Source organism: Oncorhynchus gorbuscha, linkage group LG05, assembly GCF_021184085.1.
Source record: "Oncorhynchus gorbuscha isolate QuinsamMale2020 ecotype Even-year linkage group LG05, OgorEven_v1.0, whole genome shotgun sequence".
Taxonomy (NCBI): Eukaryota; Metazoa; Chordata; class Actinopteri; order Salmoniformes; family Salmonidae; genus Oncorhynchus; species Oncorhynchus gorbuscha.
The window spans coordinates 91,900,152-91,925,449 of NC_060177.1; the positions used below are offsets into that span (position 1 = coordinate 91,900,152).

Sequence of the window (25,298 nt, forward strand, 5' to 3'; positions counted from 1 at the left end):
TACTATACTATACTCTATTAGCTATACTTGTCACGCCTTGGTCATTGTATCTTGTGTTTTTGTTATATGTTTGGGTAGGCCAGGGTGTGACATGGGTTTATATGTTGTATTTCGTATTGGGGTTTGTATTAATTGGGAGTGTGTATTATTAGGGGTGTGTCTAGTTAGGCTTGGCTGCCTGAGGCGATTCCTAATTGGAGTCAGCTGATTCTAGTTGTCTCGGATTGGGAACCGTATTTAGGTAGCTTGAGTGCGCGTTGTATTTCGTGGGTGATTGTACCTGTCTTAGTGTTAGTCACCAGATAGGCTGTATTAGTTTCATTCGTTTGTTGTTTTCTTCTTCCGTTATTTCATGTACCGTATTAGCTTCATTAAAAGTCATGAGTAACCTACACGCTGCATTTCGGTCTGACTTTCTACAAACAACAGACGAATATCATTACAATACTATACTATACTATACTCTATTAGCTCTATTAGCTATACTATACTCTATTAGCTATATTATACTATACTGTACTCTATTAGCTATATTATACTATACTATACCCTATTAGCTATATTATACAATACCCTATTAGCTATATTATACCATACTATACTCTATTAGCTATATTATACTCTATTAGCTATATTATACTATACTCGATTAGCTATATTATACTATACCCTATTAGCTATATTATACTATACTATACCCTATTAGCTATATTATATTATACTATACTCTATTAGCTATATTATATTATACTATACTCTATTAGCTATATTATATTATACTATACTCTATTAGCTATATTATATTATACTATACCCTATTAGCTATATTATACTATACTATACCCTATTAGCTATATTATATTATACTATACTCTATTAGCTATATTATATTATACTATACTCTATTAGCTATATTATACTATACCCTATTAGCTATATTATATTATACCCTATTAGCTATATTATACTATACTATACCCTATTAGCTATATTAAACTATATTATATTGGCTATATTATACTATACTATACTCTATTAGCTATACTATACTATACTATACTCTATTAGCTCTATTAGCTATACTATACTCTATTAGCTATATTATACTATACTGTACTCTATTAGCTATATTATACTATACTATACCCTACTAGCTATATTATACAATACCCTATTAGCTATATTATACCATACTATACTCTATTAGCTATATTATACTCTACTATACTCTATTAGCTATATTATACTATACCCTACTAGCTATATTATACAATACCCTATTAGCTATATTATACCATACTATACTCTATTAGCTATATTATACTCTACTATACTCTATTAGCTATATTATACTATACTCGATTAGCTATATTATACTATACTCTATTAGCTATATTATACTCTACTATACTCTATTAGCTATATTATACTATACTCTATTAGCTATATTATACTATACTATACTATACTCTAGTGGTCCTTCTGTAGCTCAGTTGGTAGAGCATGGCGCTTGTAACGCCAGGGTAGTGGGTTCGATCCCCGGGACCACCCATACGTAGAATGTATGCACACATGACTGTAAGTCGCTTTGGATAAAAGCATCTGCTAAAATGGCATATATATTATTATTATATAGCTATATTATACTATACTGTACTCTATTAGCTATATTATACTATACTCTATTAGCTATATTATACTATACTGTACTCTATTAGCTCTATTATACTATACTCTGTTAGCTATATTATATTATACTATACCATATTAGCTATATTATATTATACCCTATTAGCTATATTATATTATACCCTATTAGCTATATTATATTATACCCTATTAGCTATATTATATTATACCCTATTAGCTATATTCTACTCTACTATACTCTATTAGCTATATTATACTATACCCTATTAGCTATATTATATTATACCCTATTAGCTATATTATACTATACTATACCCTATTAGCTATATTATATTATACTATACTCTATTAGCTATATTATATTATACTATACTCTATTAGCTATATTATACTGTACTCTATTAGCTATATTATACTATACTATGCTCTATTAGCTATACTATACTCTATTAGCTATATTATACTATACTATTCTCTATTAGCTATATTATACTATACTATACTCTATTAGCTATATTATACTATACTATACTCTATTAGCTATATTATACTATACTATACTCTATTAGCTATATTATACTATACTCTGTTAGCTATATTATACTATACTATACTCTGTTAGCTATGTTATACTATACTCTATTAGCTATATTATACTATACTATACTCTGTTAGCTATATTATACTATACTCTGTTAGCTATATTAAACTATATTATATTGGCTATATTAAACTATATTATATTGGCTATATTAAACTATATTATATTAGCTTTATTATACTATACTATACTCTATTAGCTATATTATACTATACTATATTAGCTAAATTATACTATACTATACTTTATTAGCTATATTAAACTATATTATATTGGCTATATTAAACTATATTATATTGGCTATATTAAACTATACTATATTGGCTATATTAAACTATACTATATTAGTTATATCGTACTATACTCTATTAGCTATATTATACTATACTCTATTAGCTATATTAAACTATACTATATTGGCTATATTATACTATACTATATTAGCTATATTATACTATACTATATTAGTTATATTATACTATACTATACTCTGTTAGCTATATTATACTATACTCTGTTAGCTATATTAAACTATATTATATTGGCTATATTAAACTATATTATATTGGCTATATTAAACTATATTATATTAGCTTTATTATACTATACTATACTTTATTAGCTATATTATACTATACTATATTAGCTATATTATACTATACTATACTTTATTAGCTATATTAAACTATATTATATTGGCTATATTAAACTATACTATATTGGCTATATTAAACTATACTCTATTAGCTATATTATACTATACTCTATTAGCTATATTATACTATCATCTATTAGCTATATTATACTATACTATATTAGTTATATCGTACTATACTCGATTAGCTATATTATGCTATACTCTATTAGCTATATTCTATTACACTATACTCTATTAGATTGATTATATTATACTATATTAGCTTAATCCGATTATAATATACTCAATTAGCTTGATTATATTATGCTATATTAGCTAGATGATTTTTTACTATATTCTTTTAGCTAGATTATATTATACTATAGTAGCTATTTTATATTAGCTATATTGTATTATACAATATTAGCTATATTGTATTATACTATACTCTATTAGCTATGCTCTATTAGCTAGATTAAATTATACTATACTATACTCCTTTATGCTATTATACTTCTTAATGAATATACTTCTTAACCTTAATATACTTCATAACCTGCAACCGTACATCAGTTGATTTAGCAGATAGATGTTGAGTGTTTCTGCTCTCCGATGAATGTATATATTCATTTACAGACTTGGGTGTTACTTAAATGACCATGAGTATATTTTGTATGTGTATCTTTCAGATGAGGATCAGGAAGTTGGCTCCCAGGATCCTCCAGCTGCTCCAGGAGTGGACAGAGACGTTCCCCTACGACTTCAGAGACGAGAGGATGATGAGGAGCCTGAAGGAGTTAACCCAACGCATGGCCTCGGGAGATGAGGTACAGTCACATTATTTTTTTAAACGGTATTGTCCCCCGAATGGAAATTCACTGTGAGGCCAGGAGAACATTAGACACAGGGAATAGAGTGCACATCTAACAATTTTTTTAAATTTCACCTTTATATAACCAGGTAGGCTAGTTGAGAACAAGTTCTCATTTGCAACTGCGACCTGGCCAAGATAAAGCATAGCAGTGTGAACAGACAACACAGAGTTACACATGGAGCAAGCGATTAACAAGTCAATAACACAGTAGAAAAAAATGGGCAGTCTATAAACAATGTGTGCAAAAGGCATGAGGAGGTAGGCGAATAATACAATTTTGCAGATTAACACTGGAGTGATACATGATCAGATGGTCAGGTACAGGTAGAGATATTGGTGTGCAAAAGAGCAGAAAAGTAAATAAATAAAAAACAGTATAAAAACAGTATGGGAATGAGGTAGGTGAAAATGGGTGGGCTATTCACCAATAGACTATGTACAGCTGCAGCGATCGGTTAGCTGCTCGGATAGCTGATGTTTGAAGTTGGTGAGGGAGATAAAAATCTCCAACTTCAGCGATTTTTGCAGTTCGTTCCAGTCACAGGCAGCAGAGTACTGGAACGAAAGGTGGCCAAAGACAAGTTAGTCAGTCCTCCAACGCCGCCAACCTGGTCAGGGGGGAAAGATAATTATCTTACCGTGATGGTTTTCAATGAAAATGCTCAAAAAGAAACAAGAATAGCTTCTTACCAAAGTGCAATTTCTCAAGCAAGAGTGTTACTAGGACGGTCTGTGAGAGGTCTGAGTGGGGAGGTGAAAATGGAAGACTAGCTGTTATTGGCAAAGAGGTTTGGAATTCTTATTGGTCTATTAACTCATTTATCGCGTTGGCATTATCATCATTTTCACAATTCCACAGTATTATTCCAACCTCATAGTGTGGAAATATATATTCAACACAACCATACATAGAATGTATGCACACTTGTCTGTAAGTCGCTTTGGATAAAAGCGTCTGCTAAATAGCATATATTATTATTATATATTACAGGAAAATCATGTTAAGAAAATGTTAGTTTGGGTTAGTGTGATGGAGTAGGGTAGTGTGATGGGTTAGTGTGATGGAGTAGGGTAGTGTGATGGGGTAGTGTGATGGAGTAGGGTAGTGTGATGGGGTAGTGTGATGGAGTAGGGTAGTGTGATGGGGTGGAGGGGTTAGTGTGATGGAGTAGGGTAGTGTAATGGAGTATAGTAGTGTGATGGAGTAAGGTAGTGTGATGGTGTAGGGTAGTGTGGAGTAGGGTAGTGTGATGGAGTAGGGTAGTGTGATGGAGTAGGGTAGTGTGATGGAGTAAGGTAGTGTGATGGAGTAAGGTAGTGTGGAGTAGGGTAGTGTGATGGAGTAGGGTAGTGTGATGGAGTAGGGTTGTGTGATGGAGTAGGGTAGTGTGATGGAGTAGGGTAGTGTGATGGAGTAGGGTTGTGTGATGGAGTAGGGTAGTGTGATGGAGTAGGGTAGTGTGATGGTGTAGGGTAGTGTGATGGGTAGGGTAGTGTGATGGGGTAGGGTAGTGTGATGGAGTAAGGTAGTGTGATGGAGTAGGGTAGTGTGATGGAGTAGGGTAGTGTGATGGAGTAGGGTAGTGTGATGGAGTAGGGTAGTGTGATGGAGTAGGGTAGTGTGATGGAGTAGGGTTGTGTGATGGAGTAGGGTAGTGTGATGGAGTAGGGTAGTGTGATGGAGTAGGGTAGTGTGATGGGCTGGGAGGTTGCTCATGCCACGAAGCATTATATATATATTTTTTCCTGGCCGAATCAAAAGAAAAGAGCTATTGTTCCACAGGCCCGGCAGGCAACTTTTTGTCAATTCAACTCTGCTGCTCTGCTCTTCCTAAGGCTGCAGTTGAATTGTTCCACTACTGCTGACTTGAATGTCACGGGCTTACTACTGGTTTGCATGGCTTGCATCCCAAATCACACTCTATCCCATTTTATAGTGCACTACTTTTGCCCAGTGCCCATAGGGAGTAGGGTGCCATTTGGGATACACAGCCTTGGTTTCCTCCACAGGATGTTTTCAATGGTGGTTTTAGAAGGATTACTTCCTATGACTTCTCTTCTGTTATCTTGTCCATTTAGATGGATGTAGAACTGGAACCAGAACCTGCACCTCAGTACCACCACGGCTGCTGCTGTTTATAACAGTACCACGGCTGCTGCTGTTTATAACAGTACCACCGCGGCTGCCGTTTTATATATTCATGGCTGTGTAAGCACCAAGAGAGTGGGCAGCTAGCTCTAGCTGATGTCTCTAGCCCTGCTAACCTAGCCCTGCAAAACCTAGCCCTGCAAAACCTAGCCCGCTAAACCTTGCCCTGCTAATCCTAGCCCTGCTAAACCTAGCCCCGCTAAACCTAGCCCTGCTAAACCTAGCCCTGCAAATCCTAGCCCTGCTAAACCTAGCCCTGCTAAACCTAGCCCTGCTAAACCTTGCCCTGCTAAACCTAGCCCTATAGGAATGTCCACCAGAGCTGTTGCCAGATAATTTAATGTTAATTTCTTTACCATAAACCGCCTCCAACATTGTTTTAGAGAATTTGGCAGTACGTCCAACTCGCCTCACAACCGCAGACCACGTATAACCACGCCAGCTCAGGACCTCCACATCCTGCTTAATGCATTTTAATTGACTGATTTCCTTATATGAACTGTAACTCAGTAAAATCTTTGAAATTGTTGCATGTTGCGTTTATATTTTTGTTAGTTTCGTGGGAACACTTAAAACCGACTTATGAATGACTGCTGATTATTTCAGTGGTTTCTCATGGCTTGGGAATCTGCCTGTGCCTGTGCGTGTGCCTGTGCGTGCGTGTGTGTGTACGCGTGTGTACGTGTGTGTGTGTACGTGTGTGTGTGTGTGTGTGCGTGTGTGTGCGTGTGTGACAGACAGACAGACAGACAGACAGACAGACAGACAGACAGACAGACAGACAGACAGACAGACAGACAGACAGACAGACAGACAGACAGACAGACAGACAGACAGACAGACAGACAGACAGGCACAGGGAGCTGGTTAGACCAGACAGACAGACAGACAGACAGACAGACAGACAGACAGACAGACAGACAGACAGACAGACAGACAGACAGACAGACAGACAGACAGACAGACAGACAGACAGACAGACAGACAGACAGACAGACAGACAGACAGACAGACAGACAGAGGTGAGGGTGGTAAGGTAACGACAGGCAGCAGGGAGCTGGTTAGGACCAGACAGACAGACAGACAGACAGACAGACAGACAGACAGACAGACAGACAGACAGACAGACAGACAGACAGACAGACAGACAGACAGACAGACAGACAGACAGACAGACAGACAGACAGACAGACAGACAGACAGACAGACAGAACAGAACAGAACAGAACAGAACAGAACAGAACAGAACAGAACAGAACAGAACAGAGGTGAGGGTGGTAAGGTAACGACAGGCAGCAGGGAGCTGGTTAGGACCAGACAGACAGACAGAGGTGAGGGTGGTAAGGTAACGACAGGCAGCAGGGAGCTGGTTAGGACCAGACAGTGATGGAGGACGTATCCATCTGCTCCGTGACATCTGTAACCCAGAAACACAGCGCTGCCCGCTCCTGGTACTCTGAGCACGATCCGTCAATAGTACAGAGTATTGATCAGGCTTTAATTTGAAAATCAATATCTCTGATGACACACACCTAAATTCTTCCCAACCTCCTCCTCTATCCCCATGAATCCTTGGATAACCTCTCTCCAATACACTGAAGTAGCTACCTGGCCTACTGTCTGTTTGGGCTCTATCCAATCCACTGATGAAGTAGTGACCTGGCCTACTGTCTGTTTGGGCTCTATCCAATCCACTGAAGTAGTGACCTGGCCTACTGTCTGTTTGGGCTCTATCCACTCCACTGATGAAGTAGTGACCTGGCCTACTGTCTGTTTGGGCTCTATCCAATCCACTGAAGTAGTGACCTGGCCTACTGTCTGTTTGGGCTCTATCCAATCCACTGAAGTAGTGACCTGGCCTACTGTCTGTTTGGGCTCTATCCAATCCACTGAAGTAGTGACCTGGCCTACTGTCTGTTTGGGCTCTATCCAATCCACTGATGAAGTAGCTACCTGGCCTACTGTCTGTTTGGGCTCTATCCAATCCACTGAAGTAGTGACCTGGCCTACTGTCTGTTTGGGCTCTATCCACTCCACTGATGAAGTAGTGACCTGGCCTACTGTCTGTTTGGGCTCTATCCACTCCACTGATGAAGTAGTGACCTGGCCTACTGTCTGTTTGGGCTCTATCCACTCCACTGATGAAGTAGTGACCTGGCCTACTGTCTGTTTGGGCTCTGTCCAATCCACTGAAGTAGTGACCTGGCCTACTGTCTGTTTGGGCTCTATCCAATCCACTGATGAAGTAGTGACCTGGCCTACTGTCTGTTTGGGCTCTATCCAATCCACTGAAGTAGCGACCTGGCCTACTGTCTGTTTGGGCTCTATCCAATCCACTGAAGTAGTGACCTGGCCTACTGTCTGTTTGGGCTCTATCCAATCCACTGAAGTAGCGACCTGGCCTACTGTCTGTTTGGGCTCTATCCACTCCACTGATGAAGTAGTGACCTGGCCTACTGTCTGTTTGGGCTCTATCCACTCCACTGAAGTAGTAGTGACCTGGCCTACTGTCTGTTTGGGCTCTATCCAATCCACTGAAGTAGTGACCTGGCCTACTGTCTGTTTGGGCTCTATCCAATCCACTGAAGTAGTGACCTGGCCTACTGTCTGTTTGGGCTCTATCCAATCCACTGAAGTAGTGACCTGGCCTACAGTCTGTTTGGGCTCTATCCAATCCACTGAAGTAGTGACCTGGCCTACTGTCTGTTTGGGCTCTATCCAATCCACTGATGAAGTAGTGACCTGGCCTACTGTCTGTTTGGGCTCTATCCAATCCACTGAAGTAGCGACCTGGCCTACTGTCTGTTTGGGCTCTATCCAATCCACTGATGAAGTAGTGACCTGGCCTACTGTCTGTTTGGGCTCTATCCAATCCACTGATGAAGTAGTGACCTGGCCTACTGTCTGTTTGGGCTCTATCCAATCCACTGATGAAGTAGTGACCTGGCCTACTGTCTGTTTGGGCTCTATCCAATCCACTGATGAAGTAGTGACCTGGCCTACTGTCTGTTTGGGCTCTATCAGGGTACACATTGGTGATACACACCACCCAGTCAGCCACGCACATAGAAAGGAGTATTAAAAACACTATGGTCACTACGCATGTGGGTCGTTCCACTAATTCAGTGCCTTTTGAGAAGTGTAACTTGGTCCAAAACCCCCATTGGAATTCACCTCATTCTAATATTCTGTTGTAAAGAGCTCAACATGATTTTAAAAAACAGTAACTGTAGATGTGATCAGGTATACAGGGAGGCAGGAGCATGGATGTAAAGTGACTGTGCCTGGTTAAGATCAGGGAATTCCTGCATTAATCCCCCCCCACCAGCATCCCATTGGTTCCTGCATGAATGCCCCCCCCACCAGCATCCGATTGGTTCCTGCATGAATGACCCCCACACACCAGCACCCCATTGGTCCCTGCATGAATTCCCCCCACCAGCATCCCATTGGTTCCTGCATGAATGCCCCCCCTCCCCCAACATCTTCATGCTTGTGTGAATGTGGGTCAAAGGGGAAATAAAGTATTATCAGTTTGAGGCGGGGCGACGTCGGTAGACGGTGTCCTTCGCTCCCTCCTACCGGAACCCTTCCTACTAGCTAGCTTGAGGCGGGGCGATTCCGGTAGACGGTGTCCTTCGCTCCCTCCTACCGGAACCCTTCCTACTAGCTAGCTTGAGGCAGGGCGATTCCGGTAGACGGTGTCCTTCGCTCCCTCCTTCCGGAACCCTTCCTACTAGCGAGCTTGAAGCGGGGCGATTCCGGTAGACGGTGTCCTTCGCTCCGCCTCAAGCTCCCGCCTGTCCTGGCTTACCAATTGACCAATAGAAGTAGAAAGATAGGTTCTTGCAGATGCAGGAATGGCCACATGCAGGAATGGCCTGAATTCCAGACCATAATTCCACCCTTCTCTTAGGATCTACATGCAGCATTCGACCTATTTTTATTTATTTTTAAAGTATTTTTTTCAGACAGACGTGAGCATGCTCAGCATGCATAAACACTGGGATGGCAGCAAGAGGGCAAGTAACTGAAAGGTAATTTGTAAGTCGCTCTGGATAAGAGTGTCTGCTAAATGACTTAAATGTAAATGTAAATGTAAATGTAATTCATTTGAATCCCTGAGCCGACAAGGTGAAAAATCTCTGTGCCCTTGAAAAAGGCCTTAATTGCTCCAGGGTTGCGGTTGATCATGGCAGACCCAGGCCGTGACCCCACTCTCCGAGGGTGTCTCAGAGAGAGTGGGATATGCAAAAATACACATTTCCAATTCACACATGCTTATTTAGACATCGCAATACATGTGTGAAATAGGACAAATATAAGAACCCACCAAATTATTCCAGCTCTCTCTCTCTCTCTCTCTCTCTCTCTCTCTGTCTCTCTCTCTCTCTGTCTCTGTCTCTCTCTCTCTCTCTCTCTCTCTCTCTCTCTCTCTCTCTCTCTCTCTCTCTGTCTCTGTCTCTGTCTCTGTGTCTCTCTCTCTCTGTCTCTGTCTCTGTCTCTCTCTCTCTCTCTCTCTCTCTCTCTCTCTCTCTCTCTCTCTCTCTCTCTCTGTCTCTGTCTCTGTCTCTGTGTCTCTCTCTCTGTGTCTCTCTCTCTCTCTCTCTCTCTCTCTCTCTCTCTCTCTCTGTCTTTCTCTCTCTCTCTGTGTGTGTCTCTCTCTCTCTCTCTCTCTCTCTGTCTCTCTCTCTGTCTCTCTCTCTCTCTCTGTCTCTCTCTCTCTCTTTCTCTCTCTCTCTGTGTGTCTCTCTCTCTCTCTCTCTCTCTCTCTCTTTCTCTCTCTCTCTGTGTCTCTGTGTCTCTCTCTCTCTCTCTCTCTCTCTCTCTCTCTCTCTCTCTCTCTCTCTCTCTCTCTCTCTCTCTCTCTCTCTCTCTCTCTCTCTCTCTGTGTGTGTCTCTCTCGCTCTCTGATCTGCATTACATAACACAGCGAGAGAGACCCTTCTGGCGCTGGTCAGGTGGTCCCCACCAGGAGGTGATGTCACAGAGCCAGGAAAGAGAGGGCTGAGAAGGAGGGGGGGGGGTTAGAAGCTAACTGGTTCTTTGTCGGTGGGGGGGTCGTAAGCAGCGAGGCAGTCTGTTGCTCCTTCTGATGCCAGGGTTGAGGGTGGTGGAGGCGTAGGAAAAAGGGCGTCAACCCAAGCTTCGCACCCCCTCGCCCCCGTTCAACAGTCATTTGTTACAACGAGCTCATCTCTATCGCTACGTGGAAATGTCAGCCTGGGATCTCCATGAATGGTTTCTAATTTTAGAATCCTAGTAGAGCCCCCCCTGTCCCTTCCCCCATCCCCCGTCCCTTCCCCATCCCCCCTTCCCTTCCCCCATCCCCCGTCCCTCTGTCTGTGGATGAAAGGAGGCAGGATGATAGGAGTCTCGCCAGATCACTGGATGCTTTGAAGTGGCCACCGACCAGAGACTTTCACTGGTGTGTTGCACTAGGCTACTGTTCTATTTACATTACATTTACATTTACATTTAAGTCATTTAGCAGACGCTCTTATCCAGAGCGACTTACAAATTGGTGCATTCACCTTATGACATCCAGTGGAACAGTCACTTTACAATAGTGCATCTAAATCTTAAAGGGGGGTGAGAGGGATACTTATCCTATCCTAGGTATTCCTTAAAGAGGTGGGGTTTCAGGTGTCTCCGGAAGGTGGTGATTGACTCCGCTGTCCTGGCGTCGTGAGGGAGTTTGTTCCACCATTGGGGGGCCAGAGCAGCGAACAGTTTTGACTGGGCTGAGCGGGAGCTGTACTTCCTCAGTGGTAGGGAGGCGAGCAGGCCAGAGGTGGATGACCTGTTGCCACAAGAAAAGGGCAACCAGTACAACATCATATGTAGGAAAATGATGAAAGTCCCAGGATATTGTGAACGTCACAGAAAAGATGTGTCATCCCCATGTTCCGAATATGTTATGATGAATACCCTATTTAGGATTACTAGTTCATGACTCATTGCTGAGGTCAGGGGTCAGGTGTACTTATAATGGATAAAGGCCACCTTGTGTGCATCAGTAATGGCACTCTTTTTCCTTCATAGGACTCTGGTCAAAAGTAGTGCACTATATAGGGAATAGGGTGCCATTTCAGACATGCAGCCCCTGAGTGACTAAGGTTCATCTCTCTGTCTCTCTCTCTCTCTCTGTCTCTCTGTCTGTCTCTCTCTCTCTCTGTCTCTCTCTCTCTCTCTGTCTGTCTCTTTCTCTCTCTCTCTGTCTCTCTGTCTGTCTCTCTCTCTCTCTCTCTGTCTCTCTCTCTCTGTCTCTCTCTCTCTCTCTGTCTCTCTCTCTCTCTCTCTCTGGCTGTCAGAAGTTCCAAAAGAATTTGCAAATATAGTTATGAAAAATCCTACAATGTGATTTTCTGGATTTTTTCCCTCATTTTGTCTGTCATAGTTGAAGTGTACCTATGATGGAAATTACAGGCCTCTCTCATATTTTTAAGTGGGAGAACTTGCACAATTGGTGGCTGACTAAATACTTTTTTGCCCCACTGCTGTATATATATATATATATATATATATATATATATATATATATATATATACACACACAGTGTTGCAATGATGTGTATATAGTTCATGTTCAAAAGTGAAAATAAATAAACATAAATATAGGTTGTATTTACAATGGTGTTTGTTCTTCACTGGTTGCCCTTTTCTTGTGGCAACAGGTCACAAATCTTGCTGCTGTGATGGAACACTGTGGTATTTCACCCAGTAGATATGGGAGTTTATCAAAATTGGATTTGTTTCTATCTATCGCTCTATCTCTTTATCTCTCTCTCTTTACCTATACATGTGTCAGTATTTTAAACTAATTGCATGAAAAACATTTAACTGTAATCTCCTCAAAAAAATTCACTCTCCCTCCTTTCCTCTCCCTACCTCTCCTCTTCCCCTTCCTCTCTCTCTGTCTCTCTCTGTCTGTCTCTCTCTGTCTCTCTCTCTCTCTCTGTCTCTCTCTCTGTCTCTCTCTCTGTCTCTCTCTCTGTCTCTCTGTCTGTCTCTCTCTGTCTCTCTCTCTCTCTGTCTCTCTCTCTGTCTCTCTCTCTCTGTCTCTCTGTCTGTCTCTCTCTCCATTCCTCCCTCCAGCTGTACAGGAAGGTGGTTCACCAGATGATTCAGGTCCTAATCAGGAAGCTGACTACTCTGAGCCAGTACGAGGAGGCCCTGGTCAAGGTCAATGCTACAGCCACAGACCGACTGACTGTGCTCAAGGCCAAGCCTCAGGCCATCCAGAGGGACATGCTGTCCGTCTGTAATGACCCCTTCACCGTGGCACAGCAGCTCACTCACATAGAACTGGTATGTTACTAAATTATCAAATATATAGATATATATATATATAATCTACTCGCTATTTATACTGTGAATGGTAAATGTCTGATGATATTTATAGGTCCCTCCACCATGGCAACTCAAATCAAATGTTATTAGTCACATGTACCGAATACAACAGGTGTACTAGACCATACAGTGAAATGCTTAGGAGACAGTCTGGTCTTAGGAGACAATCTGGTCTTAGGAGACAATTTGGTTTTAGGAAACAATCTGGTCTCAGGAGACAATCTGCTCTTAGGAGACAATCTGCTCTTAGGAGACAATCTGCTCTTAGGAGACAATCTGCTCTTAGGAGACAATCTGCTCTTAGGAGAAAATCTGCTCTTAGGAGAAAATCTGCTCTTAGGAGACAGTCTGGTCTTAGGAGACAATTTGGTTTTAGGAGACAATCTGGTTTTAGGAGACAATCTGGTCTTAGGAGACAATTTGGTTTTAGGAGACAATCTGCTTTTAGGAGACAATCTGCTCTTAGGAGACAATCTGCTCTTAGGAGACAATCTGCTCTCTCCTTTCTTCAGTGTATCTCTATGCTTTTAAAAACAGTAAAACAGTCAATAGTGACTTGGCTAAACATTTATTAACTTCCTTGATCTGACAATATATAAATATGTCTGTCTATCGAAACGCAGACAGATGGAATTTATTGAGTTCTTTTTTCCTTTTCAGGAGAGACTGAGTTACATCGGACCAGAGGAATTTATCCAGGCGTTTGAGAAGAAAGACCCTCTTGATAATGATAAGGTATTGTCCTCAATAGGTCACTGGTATGTTATGTAACAGGCTACAGTTGGCTATCACCCTGTGTTGTTATATATTATACAACGGGTGGGTCTAATCCTAGAAGGTGATTGGTTAAAACCGCATTCCACCTGGTGTCTATTCTATTCTACCACCAGCTAAAGCGTTGAAATGCCTATTTACTCTGTTCCATCTGACAGCGCAATCCACGGTCTCATCAGCCCAGCCAGGCAATTTATAAACTTGATCTCCACTATAAAAAGCTTCTAGACATTATCTCTGATTTCTTTTAGACGAGCAATTGGTTTTCAACAGCGGAGATTTGTACAAACCTTGCTGTCCGTCTCTCTGACATTTGCAACATTGTTTCAATATTCAAATCCGATCTCCATCTGTCCCATAGTAATGAACGTGTAGGTGTCGGAACGAGACAGACAGGCAGCTTTTCTCAGCCAGCCAATCACGAATCAGCATCATTTTTATGGACATATATAGAGAAACGTCAATGGAAAAGAACAAAGTAAAATGAAACAAAATGCAACGGTCTTTCCAGCTTCAGTTTGAAGTGATCGTGTTAGCTGTGTTGTTGGCTAGCTCCTCTTAACAACAGTGTCCAGCTTCAGTTTGAAGTGATTGTGTTAGCTGTGTTGTTGGCTAGCTCCTCTTAACAACAGTGTCCAGCTTCAGTTTGAAGTGATTGTGTTAGCTGTGTTGTTGGCTAGCTCCTCTGAACAACAGTGTCCAGCTTCAGTTTGAAGTGATTGTGTTAGCTGTGTTGTTGGCTAGCTCCTCTTAACAACAGTGTGTCCAGCTTCAGTTTGAAGTGATTGTGTTAGCTGTGTTGTTGGCTAGCTACTCTTAACAACAGTGTCCAGCTTCAGTTTGAAGTGATTGTGTTAGCTGTGTTGTTGGCTAGCTCCTCTTAACAACAGTGTCCAGCTTCAGTTTGAAGTGATTGTGTTAGCTGTGTTGTTGGCTAGCTCCTCTTAACAACAGTCTTTCCAGCTTCAGTTTGAAGTGATTGTGTTAGCTGTGTTGTTGGCTAGCTCCTCTTAACAACAGTGTCCAGCTTCAGTTTGAAGTGATTGTGTTAGCTGTGTTGTTGGCTAGCTCCTCTTAACAACAGTGTCCAGCTTCAGTTTGAAGTGATCGTGTTAGCTGTGTTGTTGGCTAGCTCCTCTTATCAACAGTCTCCTGACGAGAAATTACAGTTTCTATGCCAGGTGACAATGCTCATTATTAGCTCATTGTTATGAATGAATTCAAATAGATGTCACTAGAAAACAGCTTAAACTAATGCAAATGAAGCTACATGTCTGTTATTCTGGCTACGCTGTTTGACCTGACTGTAAATTAGCGTTAGTTGGCTAGCTAGCAAGCAAGGGATAAGAACGTTGCCAGCCAGTATGGCAATAGAACATTTAGAATGAACGACCGGATCACGCACATAGATACAGAACAAAAAGACTGAAGGACTGGGTCGCGCCTCTGTCAACCAAACCAATAGAACGAACGACCAGCCGGCCTGGGTAGCAACCCTAGAATTGTTATCGACTATATCTCGTGGAAGGATGAAATAGTATAAATTAATGAATACAAATAAAGTTGGATGAAAATAGGTGAATCATTATTTGATTATGTTGGTAACCCTGTTGTATAGAAGTGATAATGCCCTCGAAGCTGGTGTTGGGAGGATATATTGGCACAGTTTCGGTCGCAGTTGCACGTTTTGTTGTAAAAACAAATTGCCAATGTCTGGCCTGCGAATTCATTGTTTTTTCAATATGAGTTTGACAACCCTGGGCTAGCGTATCTATTTACATTGCAAGCCAACAAACACGGAGACTAACATTAACTAGCTCGCTAGCTGCTGGGAGGATGTCATGTCTTTGGATGAGTGTGTGAGTGACCGACATTTTCCTCTCATGTCGTTTTCCTGCTAGAGATGCAGGTGTCATTTGGTAAGCTAACGAGAAAAGGGAATTGCTTTGCTAGCTGAACTTGAACTGTTATTCCACAGTTGGCATATATTTTATAATATATAACAATATATGCCATTTAGCAGACGCTTTTATCCAAAGCAACTTACAGTCATGTGTGCATACATTCTACGTATGGGTGGTCCCGGGGTTCGAACCCACTACCCTGGCGTTGCAAGCGCCATGCTCTACCAACTGAGCTACAGAAGGACCATTTTAGTTGTTAATCAAATGTATTTGGCATTGATCATGGCCCCCCGGTCCTTCTGTAGCTCAGTTGGTAGAGCATGGCGCTTGCAACGCCAGGGTAGTGGGTTCGATTCCCGGGACCACCCATACGTAGAATGTATGCACACATGACTGTAAGTCGCTTTGGATAAAAGCGTCTGCTAAATGACATATATATGATTGAGGGGGGAGGGGGGGGGGGCAGTGGTGTATAGTACTTAAGTGAAAATACTTTAAAGTACTACATAATACATTTTTTGGTGTATCTGTACTTTACTATATTTTGGACAACTTTTACTCCACTACATTTCCAAAGACAATAATGTACTTTTTAGTCCATACATTTTCCCTGACATCCAAAATGACTCTTTATTGATGTAGAATTTGTACAAATGCCTTAAATATACTTAATTCCCAAACGTTTTATGAATTTATTAAAACAAATAAATTGATCGCTTCTTGAAAAAAAAATGTTTTTTAAATATTTTTTTTTAAGTGTTGTGTTCCTGGGGATGTATTTGAACATATTTCAAACAGATTTAACGTGGCTAAAATGCTGTCAGTTACACTTTAACTAAACTTATATTATCTCATCGAACAAAGAGTATAAGATCTGTACTAAGCCTGTTTTAACCTCAGAAATGATTTTCGGCATATGTCCCAAAACCCCATTCTTTTCCCCATAGTGATGTCCAACGAACCAGAGGTAGAAAATGATCAGTCATTTACGTTTTCTAGGACTAGAAGCTAGCGATCGCTATGAGGTAGACCAAATATGTGCTGTCCCTCTTCCTCTATAGGTAGACCAAGTATGTGCTGTCCCTCTTCCTCTATAGGTAGACCAAATATGTGCTGTCCCTCTTCCTCTATTAGGTAGACTAAATATGTGCTGTCCCTCTTCCTCTATAGGTAGACCAAATATGTGCTGTCCCTCTTCCTCTATAGGTAGACCAAATATGTGCTGTCCCTCTTCCTCTATTAGGTAGACCAAATATGTGCTGTCCCTCTTCCTCTATTAGGTAGACCAAATATGTGTTGTCCCTCTTCCTCTATAGGTAGACCAAATATGCTCTGTCCCTCTTCCTCTATAGGTAGACCAAATATGTGCTGTCCCTCTTCCTCTATTAGGTAGACCAAATATGTGTTGTCCCTCTTCCTCTTCTGTCTGGAGGGCATAGAATGCTTGGGCCGTATTGCCTAGCAACCACTTAGCTACAGAACCCCAAGAGTTTTGCTAGGCAACAAAGAGGGGAGGGGGGTTAGTGCTCCTTCTTTTGTGCCTTGGGCTATACCTCTACATCCACTTCCAAAGGGTTGGGGATGGGGTATGTGTGTGTGTTAATGTGTGAGGGTGTGGGGGTACCACGGTGGAGAGAGCTTCGTAAGGCTAAAGGAATGTTTGGTATCAGAATCAGAGAGAAATCCTCTGGTCTTTTGACAAGTCATCACAGCTCTGCTCAATAATGTGAATAGCTAGCTAGCTGACACCCTGATGATGTTACTCAGAGCATAGTGCCAAGTCTGCATTAATAGTCTAATTACGAAAACAACTATAAAGCCTATACACCCATTTGAGGATCTAGGTTCACGCTTGAAATAAAATGACAGAATGTTGAACTGTTTTACTCATTTTGTTGTTGGCAAAAATACCTAAAATAAAAAAAAAAGGTAAGTATTGCTAATGAAATGCTATTGTTGCTAATGCTAACTAAATGTTAAGCTATCTATGCAATCTTAATGCTAATGAAATGGCTGTGTTTATCTCCACAGAGCTGTTTCAGCGATCACAAGAAGACTAGCAACCTGGAGGCATATGTAGAGTGGTTCAACAGACTCAGCTTCATGGTGGCCACAGAGATCTGCATGGTGTGTAGCTAGTGAACTAGCATTTAGCCGATAGCAGCTAAGCAAATTTAGCTAGTGAACTAGCATTTAGCCTATAGCAGCTAAGCAAATTTAGCTAGTGAACTAGCATTTAGCCGATAGCAGCTAAGCAAATTTAGCTAGTGTTTGCCTTGGTTATCATCACGTATCTTTTTACTTTTTAACCTGAGGGTTTATTTTACGCTTTTTGTTGTTGTTGTTGACTTGTTGTTGACTTGTTGTTGTTGTTGACTTGTTGTTGTTGACTTGTTGTTGACTTGTTGTTGTTGTTGACTTGTTGTTGTTGTTGACTTGTTGTTGACTTGTTGTTGTTGTTGACTTGTTGTTGACTTGTTGTTGTTGTTGACTTGTTGTTGACTTGTTGTTGTTGTTGACTTGTTGTTGTTGTTGACTTGTTGTTGACTTGTTGTTGTTGTTGACTTGTTGTTGACTTGTTGTTGTTGTTGACTTGTTGTTGACTTGTTGTTGTTGTTGACTTGTTGTTGTTGTTGACTTGTTGTTGACTTGTTGTTGTTGTTGACTTGTTGTTGACTTGTTGTTGTTGTTGACTTGTTGTTGACTTGTTGTTGTTGTTGACTTTTTGTTGTTGTTGACTTGTTGTTGACTTGTTGTTGACTTGTTGTTGTTGTTGACTTGTTGTTGACTTGTTGTTGTTGTTGACTTGTTGTTGACTTGTTGTTGTTGTTGACTTGTTGTTGACTTGTTGTTGTTGTTGACTTGTTGTTGTTGTTGACTTGTTGTTGACTTGTTGTTGTTGTTGACTTGTTGACTTGTTGTTGACTTGTTGTTGTTGTTGTTGACATGACAGCCCGTAAAGAAGAAGCAGCGAGCGCGAGTCATGGAGTTCTTCATCGACGTGGCGCAGGAATGTTTCAACATCGGCAACTTCAACTCCCTCATGGCCATTATCTGTAAGTGTTGTTGTTGTTGTTGTTTTCTATTTATTGTTTTTGTTTTTTCACCCTTCCCCACCCTTGACACAATTCACTCCTCTTGCTCACTTGCTATACACACAAAGGGCTTTTTTTGACTACAGTCAGGAAATTCAATCAGTAAATGCAATTTGTTGTTCAGCAAGATTTGTACCTTCCTAATCCATATAATATTCCTAACCCGAAACGACATCACCTTAAAAGTATTTCAAATGTTGCTTATTTATTTATTTTGGGCTGAAGTTTTCCTATAAAAGTGACCCATTTGGCCATAGAAATTGTCCTTAACCTGAGTAGAGAAGGGGAACGTTCTTTGATAATAACTTTAATTGATATTTATGAGCAGAGTGACTCTAGCCCAGGGGTAAGGAAACCTTTTCCATGTGGGAGTGCCAATTTACAATTTATCTTACACTTTCTACCAATCCGATTATGATTTTCATTTGCACACATTTGCTTGGAACGGTTTCATTTAATTTATAATAATATATCTCAAAATCATTGTCATGTTGTTAATCTAAATTATATCTAAATGAAAATGATATAAATATTAAATGAATCTATTGTAAGAGATTCTGCCAAATGGACACATTGTATAATAGGCTACACCTTTAGCCATTGGCAGCTAAAAACACAGAATTCAGAGACATAGATACCAAATGCAAGTAACTTCTATTGACTAACTAGATTTAAAAAACAGCCAACAAATAAAAAAGAATGCAGGTAGAAAATATCCTGATTGGTCAGGCCTAAAGGCTGGGGTGGGGTGGTGGAGGGGCAGTTGGTCAGGCCTAAAGGCTGGGGTGGGGTGGTGGAGGGGCAGTTGGTCAGGCCTAAAGGCTGGGGTGGGGTGGTGGAGGGGCAGTTGGTCAGGCCTAAAGGCTGGGGTGGGGTGGTGGAGGGGCAGTTGGTCAGGCCTAAAGGCTGGGGTGGGGTGGTGGAGGGGCAGTTGGTCAGGCCTAAAGGCTGGGGTGGAGGGGGTGTGGTGGTGGAGGGGCAGCTGGTCAGGCCTAAAGGCTGGGGTGGGGTGGTGGAGGGGCAGCTGGTCAGGCCTAAAGGCTGGGATGGAGGGGGTGGGTGGTGGAGGGGCAGCTGGTCAGGCCTAAAGGCTGGGGTGGGGTGGTGGAGGGGCAGTTGGTCAGGCCTAAAGGCTGGGGTGGAGGGGTGTGGTGGTGGAGGGGCAGCTGGTCAGGCCTAAAGGCTGGGGTGGGGTGGTGGAGGGGCAGCTGGTCAGGCCTAAAGGCTGGGGTGGAGGGGTGTGGTGGTGGAGGGGCAGCTGGTCAGGCCTAAAGGCTGGGGTGGGGTGGTGGAGGGGAAGCTGGTCAGGCCTAAAGGCTGGGGTGGAGGGGGTGTGGTGGTGGAGGGGCAGCTGGTCAGGCCTAAAGGCTGGGGTGGGGTGGTGGAGGGGCAGCTGGTCAGGCCTAAAGGCTGGGGTGGAGGGGTGTGGTGGTGGAGGGGCAGCTGGTCAGGCCTAAAGGCTGGGGTGGAGGGGGTGTGGTGGTGGAGGGGCAGCTGGTCAGGCCTAAAGGCTGGGGTGGGGTGGTGGAGGGGCAGCTGGTCAGGCCTAAAGGCTGGGGTGGAGGGGGTGTGGTGGTGGAGGGGCAGCTGGTCAGGCCTAAAGGCTGGGGTGGGGTGGTGGTGGGGGCAGTTGGTCAGGCCTAAAGGCTGGGGTGGAGGGTGTGTGGTGGTGGAGGGGCAGCTGGTCAGGCCTAAAGGCTGGGGTGGGGTGGTGGAGGGGCAGTTGGTCAGGCCTAAAGGCTGGGGTGGAGGGGTGTGGTGGTGGAGGGGCAGCTGGTCAGGCCTAAAGGCTGGGGTGGGGTGGTGGAGGGGCAGCTGGTCAGGCCTAAAGGCTGGGGTGGAGGGGGTGTGGTGGTGGAGGGGCAGCTGGTCAGGCCTAAAGGCTGGGGTGGGGTGGTGGAGGGGAGGGGCAGCTGGTCAGGCCTAAAGGCTGGGGTGGAGGGGTGTGGTGGTGGAGGGGCAGCTGGTCAGGCCTAAAGGCTGGGGTGGGGTGGTGGAGGGGCAGCTGGTCAGGCCTAAAGGCTGGGGTGGAGGGGTGTGGTGGTGGAGGGGCAGCTGGTCAGGCCTAAAGGCTGGGGTGGAGGGGGTGTGGTGGTGGAGGGGCAGCTGGTCAGGCCTAAAGGCTGGGGTGGGGTGGTGGAGGGGCAGCTGGTCAGGCCTAAAGGCTGGGGTGGGGGTGGTGGAGGGGCAGCTGGTCAGGCCTAAAGGCTGGGGTGGGGTGGTGGAGGGGCAGCTGGTCAGGCCTAAAGGCTGGGGTGGGGTGGTGGAGGGGCAGCTGGTCAGGCCTAAAGGCTGGTGGAGGGGGCCTAAAGGCTGGGGTGGGGTGGTGGAGGGGCAGCTGGTCAGGCCTAAAGGCTGGGGTGGGGTGGTGGAGGGGCAGCTGGTCAGGCCTAAAGGCTGGGGTGGGGGGGTGGTGGTGGAGGGGCAGCTGGTCAGGCCTAAAGGCTGGGGTGGGGTGGTGGAGGGGCAGCTGGGTGGAGGGGCAGCTGGTCAGGCCTAAAGGCTGGGGTGGGGGGGGTGGTGGAGGGGCAGCTGGTCAGGCCTAAAGGCTGGGGTGGAGGGGTGGGTGGTGGAGGGGCAGCTGGTCAGGCCTAAAGGCTGGGGTGGGGGTGGTGGTGGAGGGGCAGCTGGTCAGGCCTAAAGGCTGGGGTGGGGGTGGTGGAGGGGCAGCTGGTCAGGCCTAAAGGCTGGGGTGGAGGGGTGGTGGTGGAGGGGCAGCTGGTCAGGCCTAAAGGCTGGGGTGGGGGGTGGTGGAGGGGCAGCTGGTCAGGCCTAAAGGCTGGGGTGGAGGGGCAGTGGTGGCCTAAAGGCTGGGGTGGGGCTGGTGGAGGGGCAGGCCAGGCCTAAAGGCTGGGGTGGAGGGGCAGCTGTGGTGGTGGAGGGGTGGTGGGGTGAGGGGCAGCTGGTCAGGCCCTAAAGGCTGGGGTGGGGTGGTGGAGGGGCAGCTGGTCAGGCCTAAAGGCTGGGGGGGGTGGTGGAGGGGCAGCTGGTCAGGTGGTGGGGTGGGGGTGGTGGAGGGGCAGCTGGTCAGGCCTAAAGGCTGGGGTGGGGTGGTGGAGGGGCAGCTGGTCAGGCCTAAAGGCTGGGGTGGAGGGGGGTGTGGTGGTGGAGGGGCAGCTGGTCAGGCCTAAAGGCTGGGGTGGGGTGGTGGAGGGGCAGCTGGTCAGGCCTAAAGGCTGGGGTGGAGGGTGGGTGGAGGGGCAGCTGGTCAGGCCTAAAGGCTGGGGTGGGGTGGTGGAGGGGCAGCTGGTCAGGCCTAAAGGCTGGGGTGGGGTGGTGGAGGGGCAGCTGGTCAGGCCTAAAGGCTGGGGTGGGGTGGGTGGAGGGGCAGCTGGTCAGGCCTAAAGGCTGGGGTGGGGTGGTGGAGGGGCAGCTGGTCAGGCCTAAAGGCTGGGGTGGGGTGGTGGAGGGGCAGCTGGTCAGGCCTAAAGGCTGGGGTGGGGTGGTGGAGGGGCAGCTGGTCAGGCCTAAAGGCTGGGGTGGGGTGGTGGAGGGGCAGCTGGTCAGGCCTAAAGGCTGGGGTGGAGGGGTGGGTGGTGGAGGGGCAGCTGGTCAGGCCTAAAGGCTGGGGGGTGGTGGAGGGCAGCTGGTCAGGCCTGGCTGGGGTGGTGGAGGGGCAGCTGGTCAGGCCTAAAGGCTGGGGTGGGGTGGTGGAGGGGCAGCTGGTCAGGCCTAAAGGCTGGGGTGGGGGGTGGTGGAGGGGCAGCTGGTCAGGGCTGGGGGGTGGTGGAGGGGCAGCTGGTCAGGCCTAAAGGCTGGGGTGGGGTGGTGGAGGGGAAGCTGGTCAGGCCTAAAGGCTGGGGTGGAGGGGGTGGTGGTGGAGGGGCAGCTGGTCAGGCCTAAAGGCTGGGGTGGGGTGGTGGAGGGGCAGCTGGTCAGGCCTAAAGGCTGGGGTGGGGTGGTGGAGGGGCAGCTGGTCAGGCCTAAAGGCTGGGGTGGGGTGGGAGGGGGTGGTGGTGGGGGGGAGGGGCAGCTGGTCAGGCCTAAAGGCTGGGGTGGGGTGGTGGAGGGGCAGCTGGTCAGGCCTAAAGGCTGGGGTGGAGGGTGTGGTGGTGGAGGGGCAGCTGGTCAGGCCTAAAGGCTGGGGTGGAGGGGGTGGCTGGGGGGTGGTGGTGGAGGGGCAGCTGGTCAGGCCTAAAGGCTGGGGTGGGGTGGTGGAGGGGCAGCTGGTCAGGCCTAAAGGCTGGGGTGGGGTGGTGGAGGGGCAGCTGGTCAGGCCTAAAGGCTGGGGTGGGGTGGTGGAGGGGGGCAGCTGGTCAGGCCTAAAGGCTGGGGTGGGGTGGTGGAGGGGCAGCTGGTCAGGCCTAAAGGCTGGGGTGGGGTGGTGGAGGGGCAGCTGGTCAGGCCTAAAGGCTGGGGTGGGGTGGTGGAGGGGCAGCTGGTCAGGCCTAAAGGCTGGGGTGGGGTGGGGTGGGGGGGGCAGCTGGTCAGGCCTAAAGGCTGGGGTGGGGTGGTGGAGGGGCAGCTGGTCAGGCCTAAAGGCTGGGGTGGGGTGGTGGAGGGGCAGCTGGTCAGGCCTAAAGGCTGGGGTGGGGTGGTGGTGGAGGGGCAGCTGGTCAGGCCTAAAGGCTGGGGCTGGGGGGTGGGCCTAAAGGCTGGGGTGGGGAGGGGCAGCTGGTCAGGCCTAAAGGCTGGGGTGGGGTGGGGAGGGGCAGCTGGTCAGGCCTAAAGGCTGGGGTGGGGTGGTGGAGGGGGCAGCTGGTCAGGCCTAAAGGCTGGGGTGGAGGGGGTGGTGGTGGGGGGAGGGGCAGCTGGTCAGGCCTAAAGGCTGGGGTGGGGTGGTGGAGGGGCAGCTGGTCAGGCCTAAAGGCTGGGGTGGGGTGGTGGAGGGGCAGCTGGTCAGGCCTAAAGGCTGGGGTGGGGGGTGGTGGAGGGGCAGCTGGTCAGGCCTAAAGGCTGGGGTGGGGTGGTGGAGGGGTAGCTGGTCAGGCCTAAAGGCTGGGGTGGGGTGGTGGAGGGGCAGCTGGTCAGGCCTAAAGGCTGGGGTGGGGTGGTGGAGGGGCAGCTGGTCAGGCCTAAAGGCTGGGGTGGGGTGGTGGAGGGGCAGCTGGTCAGGCCTAAAGGCTGGGGGTGGAAGGGCAGCTGGTCAGGCCTAAAGGCTGGGGTGGGGTGGTGGAGGGGCAGCTGGTCAGGCCTAAAGGCTGGGGTGGGGTGGTGGAGGGGCAGCTGGTCAGGCCTAAAGGCTGGGGTGGGGTGGTGGAGGGGCAGCTGGTCAGGCCTAAAGGGTGGGGTGGGGTGGTGGAGGGGCAGCTGGTCAGGCCTAAAGGCTGGGGTGGAGGGGGTGGGTGGAGGGGCAGCTGGTCAGGCCTAAAGGCTGGGGTGGGGTGGTGGAGGGGCAGCTGGTCAGGCCTAAAGGCTGGGGTGGAGGGGGTGTGGTGGGTGGAGGGGCAGCTGGTCAGGCCTAAAGGCTGGGGTGGAGGGGTGTGGTGGTGGAGGGGCAGCTGGTCAGGCCTAAAGGCTGGGGTGGGGTGGTGGAGGGGCAGCTGGTCAGGCCTAAAGGCTGGGGTGGAGGGGGTGTGGTGGTGGAGGGGCAGCTGGTCAGGCCTAAAGGCTGGGGTGGGGTGGTGGGAGGGGTGGCCTGGTGGGTGGAGGGGCAGCTGGTCAGGCCTAAAGGCTGGGGTGGGGTGGTGGAGGGGCAGCTGGTCAGGCCTAAAGGCTGGGGTGGGGGTGGTGGAGGGGCAGCTGGTCAGGCCTAAAGGCTGGGGTGGGGTGGTGGAGGGGCAGCTGGTCAGGCCTAAAGGCTGGGGTGGGGTGGTGGAGGGGCAGCTGGTCAGGCCTAAAGGCTGGGGTGGGGTGGTGGAGGGGCAGCTGGTCAGGCCTAAAGGCTGGGGTGGGGTGGTGGAGGGGCAGCTGGTCAGGCCTAAAGGCTGGGGTGGGGTGGTGGAGGGGCAGCTGGTCAGGCCTAAAGGCTGGGGTGGGGGGGGTGGTGGAGGAGGGGCAGCTGGTCAGGCCTAAAGGCTGGGGTGGGGTGGTGGAGGGGCAGCTGGTCAGGCCTAAAGGCTGGGGTGGGGTGGTGGAGGGGCAGCTGGTCAGGCCTAAAGGCTGGGGTGGGGTGGTGGAGGGGCAGTTGGTCAGGCCTAAAGGCTGGGGGGGGTGGAGGTGTGGGGTGGGGGGGAGGGGCAGCTGGTCAGGCCTAAAGGCTGGGGTGGGGTGGTGGAGGGGCAGCTGGTCAGGCCTAAAGGCTGGGGTGGGGGGGTGGGGTGGAGGGGCAGCTGGTCAGGCCTAAAGGCTGGGGTGGGGGGGTGGGGGGGGGGAGGGCAG

The 25,298-nt window shown here is 47.0% G+C and overlaps 1 protein-coding gene across 1 annotated transcript in view; it reads left to right on the plus strand.

The window, feature by feature from the left end:
* The window catches only part of LOC124034964 (ras-GEF domain-containing family member 1B-A-like), a 75,693-nt gene that overhangs the window by 17,092 nt on the left and 33,303 nt on the right, over window positions 1–25,298 (plus strand). Inside the window, exons 4-8 of the mRNA XM_046348355.1 lie at window positions 3,578–3,715; window positions 13,010–13,222; window positions 13,925–13,999; window positions 17,974–18,069; window positions 18,896–18,998. Of these exons, the coding sequence (XP_046204311.1) occupies window positions 3,578–3,715; window positions 13,010–13,222; window positions 13,925–13,999; window positions 17,974–18,069; window positions 18,896–18,998 (625 nt within the window). The remainder of the gene's footprint in view (window positions 1–3,577; window positions 3,716–13,009; window positions 13,223–13,924; window positions 14,000–17,973; window positions 18,070–18,895; window positions 18,999–25,298) is intronic.